At 43.1% G+C, this 15651-nt stretch overlaps 1 protein-coding gene across 1 annotated transcript in view; it reads left to right on the top strand.

Annotated features, from left to right (window-relative positions):
* The first annotated feature begins 316 nt into the window (after window positions 1–316).
* LOC133423879 (kinesin-like protein KIF21A) overlaps window positions 317–15651 on the top strand; it is a 55748-nt gene continuing 40413 nt past the window's right edge. Inside the window, exon 1 of the mRNA XM_061714208.1 lies at window positions 317–450. Within this exon, the coding sequence (XP_061570192.1) occupies window positions 410–450 (41 nt within the window). The 5' untranslated portion in view covers window positions 317–409. The remainder of the gene's footprint in view (window positions 451–15651) is intronic.

The raw sequence follows: 15651 nt of genomic DNA, 5'->3' as shown, positions 1-15651 counted from the left end.
CGGGTCTTAGGTTGTATCTCGTCAGGGATTGGTTGTTGCACCGTGAGGGGGCGGGGTCATAAACCCGTCTTTAGCCAATCACACGTCGATAATACACGCACACACACATACACGCTCACACACACTCCTCCGCCGGACTGGAGGCTGAGCCGATGCCGCTGCAGAGGTGACCAGCGCCGGCTCATTACGGCCTCATTCATGGACAGCATGGCGGAATAACCCATTAATGCCCCTCAAAAAACAGAAAATGTGTCGCATTTGCTTCGGTGAGCAGCTGGAGATAGAGACGCTCCAGTGAGAGGAGGAGGAGGAGGAGGGGGGGGGGGGGGAGGCCGAGGCTCTCCTGTCTCTAAGAGGATAAAGAAAGAAAAGGGAAAGCTATTTGTGGACGGACTACTGCGGTGCCAGCATGAGCGGGCCGGATGAGAGCTCGGTGCGGGTCGCCCTGAGGTAAGGATGCGGTGCAGGAGATGATGCTCTGGTGTCACACCTGCAAGGATGTGCACATCCCTGCACCCAAGGGTGTGCACATCCCTGCTTCACACACCCAGGATCATGTGCACATCCCTGCTTCACACACCCATCACCCCCAGCAGAGCTCCATCTGTGCATCCACATTTCATTTGCATTTATAGATCCGTCCAAAGCATTTGCCATGAGCCTCTTTTGTTAATACCTGCACTGCAAGCTCACTATGGAGTGGATTTATGAATGGAGGTCCAGGTGCTGGGGGGGATTAGCCCGGTGGAAAGCCTGGAGCCGTTTATACTCTGCTTTTCATCCCTCATCTTTATTTTGCATTTCTTTTTTACTCTCTGATCACTCTCTAGACTCTCCACAAGCACATATTTCATGAGAGACATGGCAGGATGGCAGCAGAGGTGCTTGTCTGTAAATATGCGTGTGTGTTTGTGTTGGAAAGAGAGGAGCTGAAATGTCATGTGAGCTCAGAGGAGGAGAGAGGACAAAAGCAGCTCCCTCTCATATTTCCCTTCTTCCCTCTCTCCCCTGCTTTGCTTGTTATTGTGCATTCAGACTTTGACCCAGAACTCTGTTTACCGAGCCAGCTCGGTTTACAAGCCTCTCTTTTCCTTCACAGATAATAAATAATCCATAAAAAGCAACCTGTTTTCCTCAGTCAGCAGGGGTTTGTCTCCATTCTCGCTTTGAAATTACATTTGTCCGGTTTGTGAGGGCAACAATAGTCACCTCTGAGGACTCCAACAAAGCAAGCATGTGCACAAAGATCTCTTGCGTTTTTAATTGTTGGAGGATTTGCTGAGTCAAAGTCGGTGTTGCTCTCCTCTGAGGTCAGCTGTGGATGTGCTTTGTCACTAATCTGCACACTTTTTCATGCATGCACACACTCGGTCCTCTTCATGTCACCCTGACCTCGCCCTCTGAGCTCCCTGCACACATTAATTTTCCACGCCAAACCCAGCACCTTCCTCTGATTTTGACTCCAAACCAAAATGGGATTCAATCCTGTGACTGTGTGGACACACTTCAGATTTATTTAAGCCAAAAAAGCAGAGGTTGGACTACAAATGTCCTGGAAACACAAGGACTCAGGGGATTAAGTGTAACTCACTCCTGTTATATCTCAATATCTCTGTTACAAGTAGAATTATCAGGAAAAACACAGTGTTTGAACATTTATCAGCATTTCTAAAGGGGATGATAACAAGATAAATGTGTCCTTCTTTTGTATTATTTTATTTCTATGTTTGTCTTAAGTGATGCTTCATTTACCTAAAAAGGTCAAACATGCAACATCTGTGATTTCACTCACTGATTGTTAGCTAGCTAGCACAAGGTATTGTGCAAATCATGCTCTGAAAAAGACAGAGTTTCACAACTAGGTCAAAGAGTACTGAGATACATCGGTATAGTGTATTAATGGAAAAATAAGATTAGTGCACAAGTGGAAATGAAGCGTTTGGAAAATGACGTTCAATGACTAATAAGAAAAACGGACACATTTAGTTTAAAGGGGACCTATTATGAAAAACAGGTTTTTTCTTGCTTTAACATATATAAAGTGGTCTCCCCTCAGCCTGCCAACTCAGAGAAGGAGGAAAGCAACCAAATTCTGCAGTGTTTGTACAGCCGCCCGGATGATCCAGTGTGATGTGGATCTACGAGCCGTTCAGATTCTGCTCCCTTTTGTTACGTAACCAAAATGCAATTTGCATCGGTTGGCCTCCGATGCATGAAACCACATCCACAACTAATTCTGGCCGGAACAACGACAACTCCGCCGGTCGGAGCTTCCGTCATTTTTTCGTAGCGGTGTATCGCGTCATTCAGGCAGCCAATCAGCACAGTGCTCATTATCCCACTCAGAATCCTGCATAGTGAGGTTAGAGAATGAGGTTAGAGAATGGGATGATAAAGACATGGCCCAGAGGCTGAATTTCTCATTTATTAAGCAAAAACAATCAAAAGCTTGTTTTTACTCTGGGCCCCGGCATCCTTCTTGAGTATGTCCACATATGTTGGTGTAGGACGTCCTTTTGACTGGCGCCCGCGTGTTGGCTCCCACAGCACCAGCTTGCTGGCTGACAGTTCTGTGTGTCTTTGGCAGTGCCCTGCAAGTCTCATTCTCCTTACAGCAACCTTTTCGCTCACCCTTGGTATTCCTTCATATAGGACACAATAAGCTAGTTATTATGTGATGATAATAAGTAATGTTTTAAGTGTTTTCTGCAGTCCCCAGGTGTCATTATTAGGTATACCAGGTCCAGGTTCACCAGGTTCACTAATACCCCTTTTCCACCAAACCAGTTCCAGGGCTGGTTCTGGTCTGGTTTGGAACCGGGCTTTCTGTTTCCACTGACAAAGAACTGGGTCCGGGCCAGAAAAAATGGTTCCAAGGTAGCACCAACTCTTTGCTGGGCTAGAGGAAAGAACCGCTTACGTAAGCGGAGGGGGCGGAGTTGGTAAGTCCAACGGCAATAGCAAGACTGTGAGACGGCGACATTTTCAAATAAGCAACAAACTAATCTGGATGCAGCAAAGCAGCAGTGGTTCTGGAGGAGACAACCTGCCTTTTAGCGATATGGTCCACGGAGGTGCTACGTGGACCAAGTCTGTATTAGAGCAAATACGTTGTTGTTGCTTCAATTTTTGCGCCAATGCAAACGCAGCGACGTATCCGACGTTTGCAGGGACGTAATGACGTTGTTCCCATACCACCCCGAACTATGGACAAAACAAACTGGTTCTGGTTCGCAAGTTGAACGAGTTGTGAAACAGAACCAGCTCTGGAAGCAGTTTTGTGTAAAAGGGCTATAAATGCCAGTGTGTGTAGGTGTTACTGAAATCAAATGTAATTCATATATTTACCTACATTTACTGGAGTTGTAGTTATATCATAGCGAGTATGTAATATATTGTAGAAACTGAGCTAATGATAGGTGAGGTTGAATGTGTTTTTAATGTATTTTGACACAGAGACGTTAAAAACTCAGTAATCTCTCTCTGTTTCTATTAACACATTCAGTTTATTGTTTTTATAGTTATAAGTAATTATATACTTCACTCAACTTTTCAACGATACGGAGAAGCAAACAGAAAATCCCAATGTGACACATTTAACGGCTCTTCAAGTCAAACAAAGAGCAAAGGAGTGCTGACGGTTCTCCAAAGTAAATATTGGCACATATTTCTCCACAGTTGTTAAAAGAAATATTGCTGACTAAAGTGAAAGCTGAAGAAAACATCTCTAATGGATGGAGGTGCGTCTAATCAGTGAGAGTGCCACCTTTTCATCTCCTATTAAATCACTCACTTTCATGCATTTGAGTGCCAAACCTCAGCGTTTCCAGGTCAACTAATCGCCGTAGCAACACTCTAATTGTTATGAAGCTTTACTGCGGCGGTGAGATCGATCCTCGCAGCATCTTTAACGGGAAGAGCGGGAGGTTTTGCCAACCTGGTACCTGCCTTAACCTGCGAGACTAACGCCGTCTGTTATGGAGTTCCTAATCCCTGATCCCGGCAGGTCCGCGCTGACGAAACGCTCTTATATCACCTTTTCTGTGTGAAGTAACAGACAAGACAGAGAGGCGTCTGGAGCCTAAACAAAGAGAAAACACCACGAGATTGATTTATGACGGAAAGATGATGGGAGATGAAGATCAGCGTTCAGAACTTTCCCAGCGATGGATCTTAAAGGTGTCGGCTGTGCTTTCATCTGTGGTTTGAGGAGTTTTCTCCCACTGACGGCACACAGATGTGGTGTTTCAGCACTACCCTCTCTGTTTACCGCTCTATCCCTCGTGTGAACGTGTTTGTGTGAACCACATCTCTTTCCTTACGTAACGCCCCATCTGTGTGTGTTCATACAGAGTTTCTTTGAACCGTGAGGGTAATACAAGAAGTTAACGATTTGTCAGAGAGGAAAGTCGTGTCTCCGACTTTTCCTGAGGCAAACGGTGAAGTGATCTATTAGTTTGTCAACGTCCTTGAAGAGCTTTAATAATTCAGGGCCTACAGCTAGCGTCAGCTGCCAGCAAGGATTCAGGTTTCGTTTTTGGTCTATAAATGATCAACAGATAACGTTTCCACTTTAATAAGATTCATTGAAGTGCTTTTTCCCCCCCAGGATAGTTTATTCTTAGTTAGTAAATCCATTATTAGGAGGCAAATGGAATCAGGAATAGGATATAAACAACATCCTCATGGAAAATATGAGCTCATCTTGAATTTGATGGCAGCACCCGATCTCAAAAAGTTGGACCAGGGTGTTGTTCGCCACCGTGCAGCATCCCCTCTTCATTTAACAACTATCTGTGAACATCTGGGAGGCGAGGAGGCCAGATGCTTTTTCACTTCATTATGCACCAAATGTTTTCTGTCGGTGAAAGGTCTGGACTGCAGGCAGGCCAGTTCAGCACCCCGACTCTTCTCCTGTCAAGCCACGCGGTTGTGATGGATCCAGTGTCTGGTTGGGATTGTCTTGCTGAAGTATGCACAGCCTTGCCTGAAAAAGACTTCTGGATGGGAGCAGATGTTGCTCTAAAACCTTTATGCACTTTTCAGCATTGATCGAGCTGTTCCAGATGTGTAAGGTGACCGGCATGGGTATGGGGTTGCATTAGCACCAATGGCATATTGGTACTAATGCAACCCCATACCATCAAAGATTTTTGAATTAAGCATTGATAACAACCTGGATGTTTCCTCTTCCCTCTAGTCTGCAGCACACCAAGTCCATGGTTTTCAAAAAGGATTTCAAATTTGGATTAATCTGACCCCAGATCAGGTTTCCATTTAGACTCAGATCATTTTAGATGAGTTTTCTTCCGGATAAGACGCCAGCGTTACTGGATCGTGTTCACATATGGCTTCTTCTCTGCATGATGGAGCTGTAAGCTGCATTTGATCAGGCTGTAATAATCCTTTCAGACACAGTTAACTTACTGAATTGTTGACATTTAAACCGCCATTAGTTTTTGATTTGCCCCCAATTACTTTTCTAACCCTGTTCAAAATCCGCTATTTTCCATGAAAAAGCAAAAACCCTCATTTTCAACGTCTGATGTTACTTATGTTCTATTGTTAATAAGGTGTGAGCTCATGAGATTTGCATATCATTACATTTAGTTTTATTAACATTTTACACAGCGTGGTAACTTTTTGGAGCAGGTGTTGTAGTAAGAAATTCGTTTTTCAATTCTAGCAAGGTGAAGCTAGGGAGGTAATCCACTGTGAAAGACTGCAAATAGTTCAACAATTGTAGGATTTTCTGACATGCTGTGGGAAACTGTCCTGTTAGGTGACTAATGCAAAAAAAACTGTGAACTCATGCAGGATGAGCCACGTGACATGTCATCATATCACAGTTCAAAGCAGGAATCCTTGATGATGGTAGTCAACGTGACAGTTTTAATGCTGAACTCTGCATACAGGTTTTTATGGTAGGATATTCTGTCATGCAGCCAGTGTCTTTTCAAAGGAAAGTATTGCTTATTTCAGCAATGTTTGTGTGTTTTTACAACAGCAGGACTACCTGCCTGTTCACACCTGGCATTAAAATGTGTCGCAGCCGATGGCAGGTGGCAGCTGGGACAGCAATACGCATTCACGTCCCAAACCCTTCCCTCCCATCCATCCATCCATCCATCCATCCATCCATCCATCCATCCATCCATCCATCCATCCATCCATCCATCCATCCATCCATCCATCCATCCATCCATTTTATCTATCCTGGGTCACCATTCCATCGCAGAGCTCTTTTATAGCCGTTCCCACCAACGCAGATTTCACATTGCAGCGGGGGAGGAGTGGACTTTACACAATGACTCATATCATACACAGGAGAGTCACGACTTAAAACAACCAGGATGACACTAGAACTGCTTATAACACAGCAAACCCAACACCAGTCATTCATCGTGGTCCTACTCCACTGCACTCCGTTTAGGATGTTTGTTGTTGCCAGTCTGCTCGTTGCTCTGCCTATGGCGCAGTCCTTTTTGTTTCTGTGGGTGGATGTTTTGCGGCCAGTGTCATCCACAGGCAGTTTATTCAGCGTTTGTTGATACTGTCCCGTGGAAGCCGGGGTTTTCCAAAGGAACCAGACTAAATCTTTGTATTGAAAAGAAAAAAACCCATTGGGAAGGCCGGCCCCGCCCACAACATTGATGCGAGGTTTGAACACATTCCAGAGTCGGAGCCGGTCGCTCATCACACGTCTGAAGGTTGTCTAGAAGGTTGCTCACATTGTCGTCAGTCTGAACATGACAGCTGACTGCAAAAACATTTGATTCCACCTTCAAATAGGAAAAAGCAGGCCTGTACACCCTGATATAGATTGTAAATATGCTTGTTAAAATCTGAGAAAAAAAATATTACACATAGTTGCACATAGTTACTTGTAGCTGCTGCTTTTGGCAGTTAGAAATAGCACCGTATTTAGCGATTGAAAACAAAAAGATGTGCTTGTTTATTTGCATTCTACGGAGCCCCTAAAGGGACACGGATTTTTTTTTTTTATAATGAGTTTTGAGCTTGCGCGTGAAACCTTTACGCGCGCGCGTAAAACCTTTAAGTGAGCACGTAAAGTTGTTTACGTGAGCACGTAAAACGTTTATGCACTCACTAAAAAGTTTCACGCGCTCTCGCAAAACTTATAAGTGAGCGCCTAAAAGTTGTTCTACGTGAGCGCGTAAAAACAAGTACATGGGAGTATTGCTGGAACAGGAGACCATGCAGTTGCGCCCTGCTCTGTTTATGAATGGAAATGACATTACAGGATTTAGCTGAGCTATATTTTAACCTGGGACTCCATTATAAGGACATTACCACTTTGCTTGCAAGTAAACAACTTTACGTGCTCACTTAAAGGTTTTACGCGCGCGTGTAAAGGTTTCACGCACACGCTTAAAACTCATTATAAAAAAAAATAAAAAATCTGTGTCCCTTTAGGGGCTCCGTAGCATTCAGAGAAGGCTGCAACTAACGACTATCTTGATAGTCGATAATTCATGGACTATTGAAACGATGTGTCGACTTATCGGATTGTGAATCTCATAATTATGAAATGGCTATTATTTAGCTCTCAGCTTCTACATTTTGCATGAGGTTTTTTTTAAAAGATGTGCTTTTTATAAATTGAAGACATAAAAGATGGGATCCCTCACTCTATTAAACGAAAAACTGTGGTGAAAATAGTGGCTGAACGCTATTGTATATTATGCAGTTCTCAGCTAAGATAGGAAGGAGGAGAGATGCCTCACTCTGTTAATTTTTTTCGCCACCAATAGTCGACAATTAAATTTGTCACCGACTATTTTTTTTATCAATTTTTGTCGACATCGATGAACCGTTGCACCCCGAATTAAGAGTTTTTAAGATGCATTTGAATACACTTTTCAATGCCAGGTTTGAACTTATCATTTTTAAAGTTGAACTAACTCAGAAATGTATTGTCTTGCCTGCCTGAAATTAAAAAATTATCCTGTTACCATCAGACTTACAAAATTGTGACACTTTTTCAAAACATGTCTTAGTTTAACAGAATGGTGGAAATTAATATAAGTTTGTATTAATGTTATGAATTAGGCAGAAAAGTGTGATATGATCATTATAGCCTTTTAAATAAATTACATCAGATATTCACATTGAGTAAATTTAATAGATAGATGTGAAGCTACCTCTCATTAGGAGACCTTTGTATTTAAAGGAGCATGAGGCTCCTTTTAAGAAATGACTCTATAGCGCCACCCTTCACCACGACGGCCGTCGGGGGTACTGCATCCAACAGCGAAGCCGGCACGGGAGAACGGGGAGAACGCACATGCAGCGTCAGGTGACGTCACATCTGCAGCCCAGGAAATTTGGGCCCGAATTGCAGCACATTTTGCAGCACACAGCCTGTTCAAGGCAACGGAGAGATACACTAGAAGGCTCATTCTTTTTGGTTTGGAACGCTTCATCTGACCTTATTACTAGAAAACTTAAAACGTATACGGATTTTTTTTCATAAATCCTGCCTCAATCCTGCCTCAAGCTCCTTTAAGAAGTAAATATTTCAAAACTTGTACAAACTGATTTGTAATGGAATAACACATGCACATGCACTTGCTTTGTTCCCTCATCAACATCCAGATCATCAGACTAGCATTGGCCTCTCTGAGCTCCATCTGGCACTAGACTTGGACCTCTGTAGATTAGGTTGGAGGGTAAAGAGCCGTGTTCCTGCTGCCCGGACACAAAAACATTGTGTTTGCTCATGTGTTTGCATCAGTGCACGCATGCATAAACCAGAGTCCACCCAGGCTTATTATTAATAATAAATATTCATGAAGCTGAGGAGCTGCAGCAAAGCAAGCTGCGAGCCAGCTGCTGCCATGTGTTAGTCCACCCCGAGACGATCAGGAGCTGCTGTCCAACCAGGACAAGCGGAGATTCACTCAGAGTGTCAATGAGTTTAGTTGTATTTTGAGACAAAGCCACGTAGTTCATCGTAGTTCAGCCCTGTTATTTATTGTACGTCCTGTAAATGTTGAAAATAAGTCAGCTGTGCTGACGGCGCTGGGGCCAACTATCTGCATCCACCTCGAGTTTCCATTTGGCTCACGCGGGTGAAGAGCCGGCCAAACTGTCCTTGCCAAAAAGAAATGTGTCCCCTACGCTGGCGGAGGGCAACAATGTGTGTGTGTCCCCTCTTAACCTGTCATTCAGGGCAATAATCACCACCCTCCGCCCTCTTTTCACTCTCACCAACCTTCCTGCTCAGCGCCGCGACCTTTGACACAGGAAGCAGTCAGAACTTTGATCAGTCATCCACTGAAAGAAGTCCCTGTGGCAGCCGGTCACCATGGCAACGTGGGCTCTTTCTAAAGGACGGCGGTCCGTTGCCATATGAGGGACAGGAGTGTTTATGGCGGTGGGGGGGGGAGTAAAAGGCTGAGTAAGCAGAATACGCTCTGCGTCTTTGTGTCTGTTTCCCGCTCAGACTCTCTTGACGCCTCCCTGGCGCGTCATTCCCGGATTCCCTCTGTGAGCGCCGTTTCCACACCAGACTCATGGAAAAGACATGTTCAAGGTTGCTGCCGTGCAGAGCTTCTTTATCAGCTCCTGCAGGGAGTCTGAAGTTGTCTCTGCCGTGGCTGTAGCTGAGGATGAATGAACTACTCTTCTGGGAGAGTTTGTGCCTCCTCACTGACAACTTTAATTTGTTTTACTATAAATATATACTCTTTTTTTCTGACTAAAGAATAAATAGTTTAAATTGGTAGGTTATGTAACTTATATTAACTTATGTTTATTTGATTTAAATGTGCATAAAAGGGTGAGAAATTCACATCAGTTTCATGAAAACTCCAACATATTCAGTTTTCTATCAAATAGGGCAAAAAAAGCAGCTGATTAATGTGGCACAAAATATATTTTGTGGTTTTTAGCTCGTTTCTCTCTCGCTATGTCTGGAAGTCCATTGATTCCTTTGGAAAAGTTGCTTAAGTCCCCCTTCAAGTGTTTTAGGAGAGGTTATTGTCCTCATTGTGTTGAAGAATTTCAATTCATCCAGTGGATTTCAGAGAGAGGGAATACGCCGCGCTAGCATCCAGTACTAAGACAAAATTTTTGGTACGCTCTCACAGCAACATTGCGTGGTGCTTTTGATGTGGGTTTGTCACACCATAAACACCCAATCAAATGTCTTCTTTTCACTCTGCAAAAGAGCGGCAGGCTTGGAAAATGTCCTCCATCCATGTAGGATTATTGGTTAGCCCTTGCTCCGCAGATGCCCCTTGAATGGCTGGTGGATGCATTGACACGTCGACACTTGAGAGAAGCTTTCTGAACTTTAGACAGAAGCAATGCACGCACGAAACCCACAATTCATTGATGTCACTCCATTCTAAGTGAATGGGCCGCTACGCACAGCGCGCATGTGTGAGAGCGTATAATAACTGAGACCTGGGAAACAAATGTCTTTCACTTGCATGATCTTGACATTGTTTAGGCTGTTTGATGGAAGCTAGAAAATAAGTTTCTCTCTATTTAGCCTTTACTCTTTTCTGATCTTTTACTTTATTCGTTCTTATTTTAATTTTCATCATATCTGTCTTTTAGTCGCCTCTATTATGTTGTCCAGAGTTGCTCTGTGAGCTAGTTGATGTGTGACATAAAGTGAGCTGCAGCCTCTTCACATGTCATCATGTAAACAAAAAAGTTGCTAGGCCGTTGTAGCAGGGCGAGTGCTAAGGGGGCCGACCGACAGGATAGAGAGGACACGGGGTTTTCGTGCACAACCACTTTATTTGCAAAATACACCGCCACACGTGCACAAGCACCTTCTCAGCAGACCCCTTGCTGCTGTGCAGCCCTGCCTTATCAAGGCTGGCAGGGTGGAGAGGTTGATGGGACACACCTGTGACCCATCACCTGAGTGGCTGCTGCTCCTCCACCCTGCCACAGCCGTTTTATTGCTTTATTGTAACTCTGAAATGATTTAAAATTCAGTCTGAATTGTCATATCGAATTACATCCTCCTATATTTTTCTCTCAAATCAAATCAAATATATTGCATTTATGTTTATACTAAAAAAATAATAACAACAACAATGATTTTTCAGACACCAAACCTGAAGTCTACTGTACATCAGAAATAATCAGTCTAAACAAAGGGACGGATGTCTTTTGCGATGTTCAGGTCCCTGCTCCTCCTGAACAGACAGAGGTGACGCTCCAGTGATCGTTCCTGAGCCTCATCAGTTCCCCAGCAGACTATCAATGATCCGTACACAAAAGAACCTGATACTCTCCGCTCTTTCCATCCATGCTGAGGGATGCGTGCCCACACTGACCTCCAGAAGCCATGATCATCTCTCCTGTTTCACACTATTCTTCTACCAGCTTGACTTCTTGCCTGTACCTGGATCCATCCGTTCCTAGATGAGTCCCTGCTACTTTGATGTCGCTCACAATGTTGACAGTCAGGTTATTATCGTGTAAGAGCACAAAGTCACGGGTCAAGACTGTCAACACCGATGGGCTAAGCACATAATATCCTTGAGGAACTTCTCAGTATTATGAAGCGGAGATGGAGATATTTTTACTTCTAATGAACATGGATATATTCTACGTTAAACATATATGAGACGTCATCCAGCAAAAAGTCTTACATTTTCTTAAGTTACCTTCATGGCAAGCAGAGGAGGTATCAAGTTTATTGGACTTTTGTTACATGTAATTGTACTCTTTTGAGGATAAATGGTTATTTTTTCTATGAATAATGTCTTTTGCATCTATAGGATGGGATTGTTTTGTTATATGAGCCGAACATTTGATGTTGAATGTTGCTCTTTGTTTTAAGTGTAGATGTCATCACTTTAGCCACTTTGAGCGTTTGGTGACCTCGACTTCTGGTCTGTGAATACTGACTATCACGGCTCATTATGGTGGTAATTGTGCACAGACTTGCTTGACCTCTGCTCCAACAATCAGGCTTCAAAAGCCAGCCGTCAGAAGCCCGTGGGAGACGTCACACAACAGTTTGTCCAGTTTATAAACCTGTGGGTTTTCTTTTTATTTTAATCCCTGCACAGGTGAATTCCTGTTCCTGGGTTTGACTGGGAAGGACTTGTTTCAGCTTGCTGCTTACAGAAGTGCTCTTGAGAGAGTGATCCAGTGAGTTGGCTCTCCATGCCAGGACAATAGCAGCTGTTACTAAAACTGCAGCTCTGCTTTGCCGCGGTGACTTAACCACTCATTGTGGGAAGACTGCTTTCACTGTTGTGAAGACTCTTTGTCATTGTATTTATGTCTTCTTTCGTCTCCTGCTCAGGGCCGCCATTTCAGACCTCAGCCAACACAAATAAACACAATAACTGAGACTACAGAGACTCTCAGTTGAAAATACATAAAGTGCACCTGCTGCTTCACACAAAGGCCTTTTACTATATCTGTGTCTTTGAAAAGCGAGTGTTTGCAGCTCTCTTGTGTGAGTTAGGTGAACCTGTGTTTGCTCCAGGGTTAGAAGACTACTGTAAAAGCTCATGTAGCTGGGGGCTGGTATCTCCACAGTTAAAGCCCCCCAACGCCTGGTTTATTCTTGCGTCCATGCACTCATGATGCTTTCATTACTCCATTAGCATCAACGAGTCGGAGTTAGCACTGGTAGCATCAGCGCCGGGCCAATCCTCACGTAAAGAATTGTACTTCCTTGTGTTGAGCACCAGGGGGCGTGAAGACTGACAGAGAAGCTAATTAATAGCTTTTTGCTGCAGCTAGAATCACTTTTTGTGCCAAGTTGCATTTTGAGGTCGTATTTTAGTGACGTCATTTTGACTTTAAGAGACTAAAGTCTGAGTTTAGAGACATGACCCCTCGTTACGGCACTATACTGTTCAGTTTTATACCAGACAGCAGTACTCCATGCTTTTATTTACTTCCACTCTCCGAAAATAGCTAAGAGCATTAGTATGTGCAGTACTTAGTACGTTTTTAATTTAACAGTATTTGAAGCTGATAAATTATGAGCAACAGTCATTTTTACTGACATTGCAGCAATTTATATTTATACCCCGATTGAAAAAACTAACACGACAGTAAAGTACGCCGTTGGTTTGACACTGAAGCCACGCTTCAGTGGTTTTGAAAAGGGCCTAACAGAAATGCTACATTAAAAAAAACAAAAACACATCCCTGGTGTTCAGGTCATTGCCAATATTTTTTTAAATCTTTTGACATCATGACATGAGGATTATGATATCAAACTCTCGGGTTCACACTTTTGTTTTCTTGGCATCTTGACCATCAAGTCTGTACAAGTCGACTATTGACGGCGCAGAAACAAGTGCCAATAGACGCTAAAAGGGGAGAGTTAAAGGCCTGTGCTTCCTCTGAAGTGTTTATTATGACCAAATATGAACGTGTTATTGGTAGAGGCCATGAACTCTGCTCCTCTTGCGATTGACAGTAGTTTGCACAACATGCATAGGCGACTTGTACAGACTTATGACAAGTTAGCCGCCTCTAAACGTCAAAACCTCTACAAGCAGTCCTTTTGTATAGACTTTTTGTAAACACACAAAGTTAAAATTACTTTAATTTGTGTTTAGGGACCCTATCTACTCTATTTTAACGTGCCATTTTGCTGCAAACATAGCTGCACATTATGCTCCAACTCCCAACTACATTCGTGTTGTTTTGATCCCTAACAAACTTTTACACACTTTACCATCCTAAAATATACCTAGGGTAGTTTTAACGTTGGACCATTGCTTTAAATAGCTTTAAATTAATACTTTATGTTTTTTTATTTACAGGTCACACAAGGTGCCAACTCGCCCTGTGTGACCTGCCTTGACACTTGTACAGTGTTGATCTACGAGATCTACGAGTCTTTAATATCTGCTGATGAGCAAAGTCATTCCTTTCTGCATATTCATTGCCCCCGAGTATCTATTTCTAGATCTAAAAATATCATAATGATGTCAGGTGATGATGACTCTGGCAGTGGCCTTAGAGAGAGGAGTCTTGTTTTCTAATGCCTTTTGGGTTCAAATGTGCTGTTACTATTTTTGGTGCGCAGCTGTTCTTGGTGTCTGAGGTATAACATGCAACTAAACAAAAACAAAACTCAGAACTCAGACCCGTGAAGTTAGTGATAATGTTGCTGTCGGCGGTTATGTACATCTCTGGGGAGTGAATTGATCGTCCGATTCCCAAGCGGAGTGATATCAGCAAGTTCTGTGATCGGATGTTTTCCAGGAAGCATGACATCAGCAGAAGCAAACTGGCAATGCACTGACTTATCTCCTTTTTTTATAATATAATTTTGATCTCATCTGCTCTCATTTCTTCCCTCTCACAGGCAGGATGCAGTCTGAGATGATCTGGAAATTGATATTGCAAAGTAATGAAGTGCGTCAGTGTAGTGCTTTAAATCCTTTGTGGCAGAGCTTTGATCAGCTTTCGTCAAATCTCCTTTTTCGTGAACTTTCATGACCCAAAATCGAGATCGCTGATGTCTGGGGTTTCGTTACTCGCGTTCATGTGCGTGCACGTATGCCAGTGTGGAGTCTACTGTTTCTCAGGATGTCGAGTGTAATCGCAGTAATGAGACCACAAGCCAAAAAGGACTCGTCTCATGGGGGGAGGACACACAAAGGTCATTTGCGTGTCTGTAGGTTTATGTGTTTAATAGCTATATGTGGATATAGGCTATATGCCCTGAGTTTCTTTTTCCCTCTAAGGGTTTATTGAGCTCTTTCCCATCACTCGAGACTTCTCTCATCAATCGATGTCAGACTTTTATAGCTGTTTTGACGTCGGTACCATTGATGAACCACTCATATTGGACTAATAGCTAAATTACTGTTTTCCATTTCTCTTTGGTGGTGATTTACTTTGGGAGTTTGAACTGGAAATGACGTCACACCTGAGGCGACTGTGTTCCAGTTGCAAAGTTGGAAGATAAACCTTTCCAAACTGTTGCCATGATAGCCATGCTAGCCTAGCCTGCAGTTATAGAGAGACAGAAACAATAACAACCAAGTATAAACACCAACTACGATGTTGGTCCCACATGTAGGCTACATGTGTACTTGCTACACTGAACAATAAATCATCATCTGCTTGAAATAGAAAATGTTTAGGGCCACATATCCATGAACTGCTCAAAATAAGTTTGTATTAAATTGGTTTCATTTTGTATAACAGATGTGTACTTCAACAGTAAACAACATTTTAGCTTGGCTTAGCCTAGCCTAGCCCAGCCTAGCTTAGATCAGCCAGTTTAAGAGCTAGTTTGCTCCTCAACATTGTGTGACCCTTTGACTCTGAGGCGCCATGCAGAATGGCAATCCACTACCAAATCCTAACAACTTTCCACACCCAGAACAAGAAGAATAACTTGAGAAAAATGCAAATATTCTCCGCCACACCACAGCTAACATTAGGAGACACGCCCCAAAATAGTGATTTCCTCAAGAACTGGCAAGATACCATCAAACAATATTGAGTCATATAAATAAATAAAAAATAAATAAAAACAACCTTTTTTCATGGTTCTTGTAATACCTTGGGTCTTTGTAGAATTCCGTGCACTTCTGGTTTTCTTTGTCTCTCCGTGCAGCGTCAGTAACGTCCATACAGCTGGGGGTCACGCTGTTTGCATTTCAACCACAT

This window comes from Cololabis saira, chromosome 23 (assembly GCF_033807715.1).
Source record: "Cololabis saira isolate AMF1-May2022 chromosome 23, fColSai1.1, whole genome shotgun sequence".
Taxonomy (NCBI): domain Eukaryota; kingdom Metazoa; phylum Chordata; class Actinopteri; order Beloniformes; family Belonidae; genus Cololabis; species Cololabis saira.
This window is presented reverse-complemented; position numbering and strand designations above follow the sequence as displayed.